The following is a 10,292-nucleotide window of genomic DNA, read 5'->3' as shown; positions in this document are numbered from 1 at the left end:
CTCCCCTCCCCTCCTCCCGATCGGTTCGATCCCCCGGCCCAGCCCGTCCGACTCACGCGATCCGCCGGCGGCGGCGCTGCAAATGTCTTTCGCAGATGACGAGCTGGCATCTCGAGGAGGCGCTGCAGCTCTTCTACATCGACGGGGAGGCCGCGCTCGCCGGGGCGCATCCGCCGGCCCAGTCGGCCGCCGAGGCCGCGCTGGCGGCGGCGGCCGCCGCCGCCGAGGTGGAGGAGGGGTTCAGGTTGGTCAGCCGGTGCGGCATTCCTAGGGTTTCGCGGCTCTGGCTCTGGCCGTGCCGTGACCAGGCTCCTTTTTAGTTGGTACGAGTGTGCTTACCGTGTGCTGCGATGTTGTAGGTTCCATCCGCCGCCGGCAGCCGCGCTTGAAGATGGGATGCTGCAGGGGCTGGGGGACGACGGCGACGTCCGTGCGCCGCTGCCTGTGAGGCGCGAGACTCTCTACGGCGACACCCCGATGATTGTGTAAGTAATGGCGTTTCGTTAGCTTGCGACTTCGTGTGGTAGCATCTTGTCCTGTTATTTATGTGTAGCCACCGCCAAGTTTCAGATTTATTATCGGAATTGCTATGTGCTCCTCTATTGTTCATGAAAATGTGCTGTATTCGTGGTACAAAATTGTCTCGACCATGACCTTATTCGTGATACAAAATTGTCTCGACCATGACCGTATTCGTGGTACAAAATTGTCCCGACCATGACTCGGTAGAGCACTCTCCTTAATCCTTACTAGAAGTTAAAGGTGGATTACTTGCTGAAGTGCTTAGATCAGACAGGACATGCTTCATAGTGGGGCTTGTGCTTGGATTCCAATTCCAAGATACGATTTTTAACATGGTTGAGGGAGTTGAAGCTTCCATTTGTCTTTACTTTAATCTTTCTTTTCCCCAAAAGTTGATTTTTAAGGTAAGGTTGAAATTAGAATTGCCTGCAAATGTCCTAAGAACGTCTTCAATTGGTGTCAATGAATGCCACACGCCTATACTAATTTTGCTCTTGGAGCTATCCTTATGTTTGTTGCACTAGTAGAATCCACACAAATATTGCTCTTTTTTTTCTGGTTATACAAATATTGCTCTTGGAGCTATCCTAATATTTGGAAGCAACAGTTTGCAGCTAGATCTCCCACTTTCCCGTATTGTACACAAAAATCTCTTTCCAGTAGTTTGTGACCGACCATTTAGTTGTCAGTTTTTTTTCCCATATGCCTCCCAAATGGGAGCTGGGTTCCATTAATTTGCATAACAAGAACATCAGTTCATAATGGAAAACAAATGGAAAGTTCAAACAATCGGCAGCAAAAGGAGTGTCGTAGCAGCTGGCAACCAATACTGACCAACCGCCCTCTAATCTTTTCATACTTATGTTATCTGCCGCATTCTGCATTACCCGAATGGAGCCTCAGATACTGACCAACTGTGCCCTCGTTTTAATTCTATTGCAAATCAAATAGAGACACATGCAAAGATTCTTGAAGCTTGGTGACAAGTATTTTTTCTAAATGCGGGGACCTTTACTGATGTCAAAATTTCAATTTATGTTGTAGCTGAAGTTATGCTTGTTACCTGCTTATGACAGTATTGGTATGGGGTTTTATTTCTCCGTATAGTTTGCTTTAATTAGTCCTGCAATTAATTGAAAAACACTGCTTGCGAGTGCTTCATGATGTGATGCGAGTTTTGTCGTACTGACTGGCATGCTTTAAGAAAGTACCTGTTGGTTTAAGTATCGAATGTATGTGGCTTTTCCAGACACTTGTGAGATATTAGGGTCTTTGACTTCTGATGCCTTCAATACTGCGCTGCAATATTATTTTGTAACCTTCTGGTCACTTCTTTTCAGGACCCGGCCGAATGCGACAGTTGCATTTCGTAACTTTGAAGAGGAGGCAAGACAATCTGCTTGGGATTCTGAACAGAATGCCACATCCAGTTCTCGTGATAATCTGGCTTCTTTATATCGCCCACCTTTCGATTTGATGTTCAATGGACCATTTGACAAGGTCTGCTGCATGTCCTATAATTGTGTTGTTATATTCTCTCTTTGACAATGTTATCTGTGTCAGCCACAGTTATGTTTTGACTATGCCGGCAATACTGCATCGCATCCACACACTGTTTGGGCTTCATATCATGTGTTTTGATCTATTAATGACATATGAACTGTTATCATGGAAGAGTACATGTAATATACAAATGCTACCTCCGTTGCCTGATTGAACCCTTACTGTTATACAATTAGTTTGACCTAGTAATTTGGTTAATTACCAAAGAAAAAATAAAACCCGCTGAAATGTTTGAGATAGTTTTGTCTCATATTCATTGTTTATGGACACCTGAACTAATTTTCAGTTGGCACTTGTAGATTTAATTGTATTAATTTGCTAGTTCTTCAAAGTTATCTATTGCTCATTTCTTTATTTTACCCTAAATGAATCCCGTCGATGTAGGCAAAGTTAGAGGCCTCTTCTCTAGACAAGTGGCTCTTGATCAATTTGCAGTCAACAGAAGAGTTCAGCTCTCACATGGTAATCTGTCTTATTTTTGTATTTCATGCCAATTTATGCTGCTGACCCTTCATTTTATGCCTTGTTAATGTTTTGACTGTCGATCTTTTCTCTGTTGAAGCTTAATCGAGACACTTGGGCAAATGAAGCGGTGGCTCAAACAATCAGGTCAAACTTGATTTTCTGGCAGGTTGGGTCCTCCTTGCATTCTCCTTCCATGTCTGCTTGGATCTGAACCTCTAAATTTGTATTTCATCTACCATGTGTTATAATCACACTTGCATCGGTACCTTGATAAATGTTATTGGGGACGTCAACACAGTACATTAGACATTTTCATCTGTTGTTTCTTGTAACTATATATGCAAGAAAATTGTTAAGACATGGCATGATGACAGTGCTTTGATGATAAATCTAACACCATTCCCGTTTGGTACATATAAATATTATTTGTACTGGGGTGCTTCTGCCGTTCTGCGCTTCGCTCTTCTATGGTTGCACAACTGCTAACAAAGCAAAGTTGAAGTCCACCAACTTAACCAGTCAAGTGCTTCAAGATTCATGCAACTCTTGTAGAAAATGTGAAGTACTCGTTGTGTTCTCTGTGTATCGGTGATCAAAGCACTAGAATGTTTGACTGCATGTATTCTAAATTGACCTCTATGTACACATATGGACTATGGAGAAAATATACTGACAACAAAAAAAGTTTTAATTATATGGTTCAATTTTCCCCCTAGATGGAACTATATCTGTGGCTGTGCACTTCTCAGTTTTTTGTTGATATGTTGTATCGTGTTAAACATAGGTTTATCAAGATACCGGTGAGGGGAGGAAGGTATGCACCTACTACCATTTGGTCTCTGTTCCTGCCATTCTCCTAATTGACCCCATCACTGGACAAAAAATGCGTGGTTGGAGTGGAATGGTTTACCCGGACAGTTTGCTGGAGGTATTTTCGCAGCCCTATCTTCCATCTCGCGTTGCTCTGCAGTGGTAGACTGGCAGTAGCCTCTACAATGCGGATGCTCAAATACTAGGTGGATATACTGTTATGACACGAGCACCCCTTACTATTTTCTGCATGTTCACTGTACACAGGATCTGATGCCTTACCTGGAGAAAGGTCCAAAGGAGCACCATGCTGCTCAACCTCAAAAACGCCCAAGAAAAGTTGACCAGGAAACCTCTATGGTTAGGCAAGGTATTATTTATGTGGATTTAGCTAGTTCCATACTGGCAGTGTTGACTATATTATCCAGAAAAGTCACATTTTTTGTAACATCCTGCTTCCGCTGTGTTCACTCTTTACATTTTCTGGATCCATGTTATTGGTTTCTACTCCCTCCGTCCCATAATGTAAGATGTTTTTTGATACTAGTGTAGTGTCAAAAAACGTCTTATATTATGGGACGGAAGGAGTATATTTTAAGTGTTAACTTTCGGATGAAATAGAAGGGAAAAAAAAGGTGGGTAGTATTTGCATGACATATCTCATCTGTTAGATAGATGGCTTCCAAAATACCATAATTTCAAATCTTTTGGATAGATGTCCAATTCTTAAAAATTAGCACACGGGACATGTGAGGTGCCCTCTAGCTCTTGGTGTGGTGTGTTTTCATTGTACCGTTGATGCTTTCACCAAATGAGCTGGTCTTTGGTTCCTCACCTTTGTATCATCCAGCCTCTGAGAGCCTCCCATGGGGAATTCTTTTCATTTAATTTCCTGAATTAAAAGCCACTGCTAGTTTGATGGTGCAGTAATATGTTTTTGAGTCTTGGATTCTCAGGTATTATTCTAAGAAAAGTTTTTTTTATATGTCAACAATGATACCCCTGTTGTTTGTAATTGGAAGTAAAGACATGCCTGGATGGATGTCATTGTCGATTTTAGGCTATATCGATTTTTGCTTCTGGTCAGCACTGACCCAGATTAGTTTGTAAGAGCGACATGTGTAACAAATATTAGGTAGCACCAACACATAGGGCCATAACAGAAACAAATGGATGAATCTCTGCAGTTGTTATGATTGTTGATGTACATACTTATATCACAGGAAACAAATTCCTGTAATCATATTGAGTCGTTCTTCATTCTTTTTTGAAACAAACGAGTTGTTATTTATGTCAGGCACAGCTAGTGTGCCTCTTTCCCTTTTTATCCTTTCTGTAAGCATCTGGATGCCTGCAATACGCATGTCACCTTGCCATTTTGCGGTTACCTCACGACCTTCCTCCTTCAGGTAAAACAGCTGTAGAGAGTGAAGATGAAGAACTAGCACGGGCGGTGGCGGCTTCCTTGGAGGAGAACAAAGGAGCCGGGGGATCGGATGCCGCTGATGAGAAGCCTAACCCCGTGGAAGAGACGGAGCCGAGTTTGAGCGTGAAGATCGAGTATCCCCCTCTACCCGAAGAGCCGAAAGTGAGCAGGGACCTTCTCTGCAGGGTCGCCGTCCGGCTGCCCGACGGCCGGAGGATCCAGAGGAATTTCCTCCACACAGACCCAATCAAGGTCACACAGCTGAAATCAGTTTCCTCACCTTCAGTATCGAAGTTTGTCTCTCTGATGGTAACCTGATGCTTTCTTCTCTCTGTGTGCGCAGCTGCTGTGGTCGTTCTGCTCCTCTCAGGTGGAGGAAGGCGAGAAGCGGGCCTTCCACTTCGGGCAGCCCATCCCGGGCGCGGCCATCAACAAGCTGCAGTACGGGAGCGAGCAGACCTTCAAGGAGGCCGGGCTGGCCAACTCCATGATCAACCTCTTGTGGGACTAGGCCCATGTTAACAAGGCCCCATCATCTTGCAAATCGTGCCATTCCTTGGTGGGCTTCGTATGTTTAGTTCCTTTTCGCGAGGATTTTAATTTAACTTTTCGCCTCTTTTTTTTCACTCCCTGTGGTCGTAGACTTGGTAGGCTTGCAGCTCAAGTGTGAAAAATGTTTCTTCGTCGTCGTGTCGTGTCGGTCATGTTTTGTTTATAGACCCCCCTCCTCCCTGTAGTAGGACTTTAACTTGTTCGACTTGATGCACATATTATTCATAGCGACTCGTGCTAGTACCGAGTGCTAGTGGTTTTTACTGGCTGATCCTCTCTCCTTGTTATACTGTCAAACAATCTGCTGCTTTTGTCAGAGCTAAAACTAACCCGGACGTGACTGGAAAAAGGAACTTCGTGCAGATGACGACGGTGATGGGATCGATCAGACGTGCTTTGCCTCCGTCAATTATCGATCCCACCACGGCGGTTAATGGCGGAGGCGGTACCGCTGTCGGACCGGACGCGTGCCTGTGCGCGGACCGTGTCGCTCACTCGCATGTGGTGGCCTAGCTGAGCTGATTGGAGAACGGCGGTGTTTTGACCGGGTAGCGGCAGCGCTTTGACCGGCAGCAGAGCGGGGGTGGGGCTTATGATTTGCATGCCCTGCGCTGCGCTCCTGATGCGCTGGCTCTGCCTGACGGGCCTGCTGTTGCATTGGCCGGTGTCGCCCCGCCACTCACTCGCTTGCAACCCCCACCCTCTCCCGCTCTGCCACGCGAATTATTGCAGCTGTGGCCTCTGTCCCTCTCTCTCGAGCTCAGCCGAGAGAGAGAGAGAGATCGGGTTGGTTTGGGCCGGCCGCATTTATACATGCTCGGGGGCGGCATCGATCGACCGGTCCATCTCCGATCCGACCGACGCGCCACTAGCTAGTTCGCTAGCTGCCTGCGACGCCATGCTCATCCGTCCGTAACTTGCCTAACGATCTCTTCCTCATTCTCATCCTGAGATTTTCTCTTTTTTTTTTGGAGAAAAACGAGGCACTCTCATCTGAGATGAAGTAAACAGGGCGACGCTGATGCATCCAGCGTGCATGCAGCCGGCGGGGCTAGCCATGCATGTAGGGGCCCGGGCCATGGGCTTGCGTCAATCCATCCATCCATCGATCACGCACTTGTCTGGGTCCTCGAGCCACTACTGTTACGGACCTCATTCAACGTACTGCCGCCACTGTTACGCCTGCGCTTTGGAAGCATGACGCGCTGTTTCGGCCCTTGTCCGATCTACCCAGTGCCGTCCGCTGAGCCTGAGCATGAATAAACGGAAACGGACTCCTCCCTCCCTGCCACTGTCTGCACCTGCAAAGGTTGTATAGTGCGTGCGTGCGTGGAGAGTCGTGCCCGCCCGTTTTCACAGCCTTGCATGCGCCGGCCGGATCCACTGCGTGCCTTTTCTCCTGTGAGTGGAGCTCTCCCTCCCACCCTCGCTAGCATCCAATGCCAAGCTCACTTGTACTCGCACGTGTAGGGCCTACCACACACACATAGCATCCCTCTAGCCTCTAGGCACCGCGCCAGATGTACTTTGCCTACGTTGTGTGGCATACGATACGATGGCAATGCCATCAACTTCTACAGCATGGCATGCACTCTTGGACGCTCACATTTTACCAAAGATGAATTTGTGAACGCAAAGCTCTCTCCCATACGGTTTACAAACCCTGCCATGCATGCATACGATGGGGCAACCGGCCGGGCAGGAGGTGACATGCATTCATGGCCAAGTGAGTCGATGACACGAGCAGCGTACGTGTACCGTGCACCTACAGTATCATACGGGCGGCCTGCTGGTAGAGTGGCAGTCCAGTCATTCATACCCCATGTACTACATCAAGAGATTTTTTTTCTTTAATGAGAACTTGAGAAGGAGTGATCACCGGAGTTGGAGGGGCATTTTGGGGAGGAGGGCGACGGAATCGAATCGAATGGCATCTCTGGCAACCGTCTGCGGATCTCCGGTCAAGGGGGCTTTGACTATACGGCCCTGGGCGCCGTGACAGCCAGCCCAGCCCAGCTGAGCCTGTCAGCGACCTTTTCTGTTCTGCTCTGACACTGTAAAAGGACGCACGTTGGCCACTACCGCCGGCCAGCGTCCCTCCATCCGCAAAGATGCCCGACGCCGTGATGTGCCCCGTACAAACGCCAGGCAGCACTACTGTTACCAGTAAAAAAAATATTAGGATGCGAAATTCATCCATCATTTGCTAGCAGTCCACGCGGGAGGAGGAGGGGTAGCAAAGCAATGATTGATTGCGTTGGCCTGTTGTAAGCGTTGCATGGGCTATTTGAAACCGTTGGGGTTGCGAAATCGTTTAGTTAACAGCTAGTAGCAATTTTTTTTATTTGCAGGAGCAGAATACCCAATCGGATAAGGACATGACTAATCCAGACGTCCGGAAGATAGTACTAATAGATCCGAACGATTGTTTTTTCCTTTTCCAACTAATCACTCACCTAATTCTACTTTTTATACTAGCTAATCATGGTTACTCAAAAAAAAAACTAGCTAACGTGTTTACGACGGAGGAATAGCATGCAAACGTGCTCACTTGGATTTCATGCATGCATACAAATTAGGAGACAAAAAAAATGATGTCAGCAAAAGATTCTTTCTGTTTCAAACTTTAAAATGTTTTGTAGCTCAAACCATCGCTCCGATTCAAATTCCATCTTCACATAAAAAAATTGTCTCGACGAGATCTTCGAAACTAGATCCCATGTTGGTATGTTTCGACGACATTTTTTTTCAGGTCAAAAGTTATCACATTTGGGCAACCTAACTATCACGTCTACAATACGTAAATTATCATGATGTTTGCATTGAAGTTATCAGGGTATATTTCAACATTTTTTTGTCCGGGTCAAAATTTGTCATGGTATTTGTAATTAAATTATCGTGTTTGTAACACTATAGTCTAGCATCGGTGCCATCTCTTATAAAACGAATTTTTCCGGGTGGTGCCGGGCCATGCCCGTTTAGGCGTGTGTCGGGCCTTGCAGTGCCAGAGACGGCTCGTTGGCCACCTATGATAAGGTTTATTGTGCGTAAAATATCATGTTAATTACGCAAAAATTATCGAGTGTATGCTTTTCAACTTTTTTGCCCTGTCCAAGGTTATTATGATGTTTGTACGGAAGTTATCAGATATGCGGCCGAATATTATCATGTTATTTACACAAAATTATTTGCTTTACATTAAAAAAACTTTAGTCAAAAGTTATTGTGGTGCTTGTAAGCGAGTTATCACCTCTATTGTGCGTATATTTCCATGTTATTTACAGAAGTTATCGGGGTATGTTTTTCAACAACTTTTTTTTCGGGGTCAAAAAAATTACCGCGGTGTTTCTACGTTAGTTATCTACTCTGTGATGCGTATATTACCATGAGAAGTTACCGGGAGTCTTTTTTTTTCGTCCCACGCCATATTAAAAAAATCCCCTGGTCAAAGTTACTGGGGTGTTGTACGTAAGTCATCATCTCTGAGATGTACATATTATCATTCTACTTGTGCAGAAGTTACGGGGTATGCTTTTTAAGAAGTTTTATTCGAAGTCGAAAAGTTACCACATTGTCTAAATGTTAGTTATCAGCTCTGGTTGTGTATGTTATCATGATATTTACACGCAAGTTATTAGAGGTATGTTTTACAAACAACCTTTTTCCTCGGGAAATAGTTACTGCAATATTTGTACGAAAGTTATCACGTGTATGATGCGTAAATTACCATGCTATTTACATAGAATCCAGGAGTGTGTTTGCGAACAACTTTTTTCTCATGTTCAAAAAAATTATCGCGGTGTTTGTACATAAGTTATCATATTTGCGGTGCATAAATTATCATGCTATTGACAAAGAAGTTACCAGAGTTTGTTTTCAATAACTTTTTCCCATTGGTCAAAAGTTATCATGATGTTTGTAAGTAAGTTATATGGTCTGCAATGCGATGATCACATAGAAGTTAGCATGATAAGGCCTTCGAGTGAGACAACACATCTCATCCTCTCTTTCACGATTCTGGCGCGAAAGAGGGTAAAAGATTTGAAATCCTGATTCACTCAACTTCGCTTAGATCTCATATGTGTTGGAGCGTTGAGCGGTCAATTTTTTTCTCTAAAAATTCTGGTCGATTTTGTTGTTTGTCAGTTTGGCAATTCAATAGTAGTTCAAACCAACAGATCAAATACAAGTTGTCTTGAACATAAACACTAGAAAGATCGTGGATTTATTGGTTGGCTAGCTACAGCTTAAACCAAACAACCAGAGTTCGAATCCCTCGCTACACATGTATTTTTGCGTTAAATCACAATTTAAATGTGCATGCATATAATTAGGAGGCCCAAATTAATATGACAGTTACTTTCCTAAAAATCCTGACCGAAATTATGATTTAAATACGCCTGCAAAAAATTAGGAGGCGCAGTTAAAGAGAAGATCGGGATAATCCTTGTTAAAATCTGCATGCATAAAATTAGGAGACGTATTTAAAGGAGATCAGGATAATTAAGCCGATCCACTAATTAGCGCGAAGATGATTAATGTGATCCAATAATTGCGGGCGGTGAGAAATGGAATAAAAGGCAAGCGAATCTTCACGGCGCGCGGGCACGACGCCAGGTACTCTCGCGACCGTACGATTCAGAATGATCGTCATCCGAATAGTGCGGATCTGTTGCAAACCAACAGTCGGCAGGATTTTAACTTTGTCGATCTGATAATGGGCCAAGGTTGCTAGCGTGGGATGGATCCTCTCCTCCCTCCAAAGGAGTACGTACTACCAAGAAGGGTACGTGAACAGTGGTAATGATTGAGTGTGGTCTGGGTTGATGCGTACCAGGTAATCAAAGCGGTTTGCTGAATCTAGCAAAGCATGCTTCCCGCACCATCTATCTTAACGAACCGCGGTCCACATGCCGGCCCCTTTCCTCTCCACAGCGCTGCATGCTTTGTCTTG

The 10,292-nt window shown here is 45.0% G+C and overlaps 1 protein-coding gene across 1 annotated transcript; it reads left to right on the top strand.

Moving 5' to 3' along the window:
- The first annotated feature begins 95 nt into the window (after positions 1-95).
- Positions 96-5,612, top strand: LOC119366308 (plant UBX domain-containing protein 7-like). The gene is made up of 9 exons (XM_037632017.1): positions 96-244; positions 360-485; positions 1,863-2,022; positions 2,470-2,547; positions 2,648-2,716; positions 3,335-3,478; positions 3,628-3,730; positions 4,770-5,038; positions 5,130-5,612. Exons 1-9 carry the CDS (start codon positions 96-98, stop codon positions 5,295-5,297), a joined length of 1,266 nt encoding a protein of 421 aa, XP_037487914.1. The 3' UTR covers positions 5,298-5,612.
- Positions 5,613-10,292: the final 4,680 nt, after the last annotated feature.

Source organism: Triticum dicoccoides, chromosome 2B (genome assembly GCF_002162155.2).
Source record: "Triticum dicoccoides isolate Atlit2015 ecotype Zavitan chromosome 2B, WEW_v2.0, whole genome shotgun sequence".
Classification (NCBI taxonomy): domain Eukaryota; kingdom Viridiplantae; phylum Streptophyta; class Magnoliopsida; order Poales; family Poaceae; genus Triticum; species Triticum dicoccoides.
The sequence above is the reverse complement of the archived record's forward strand: the minus strand, read 5'-3'. Positions and strand labels throughout refer to the sequence as shown.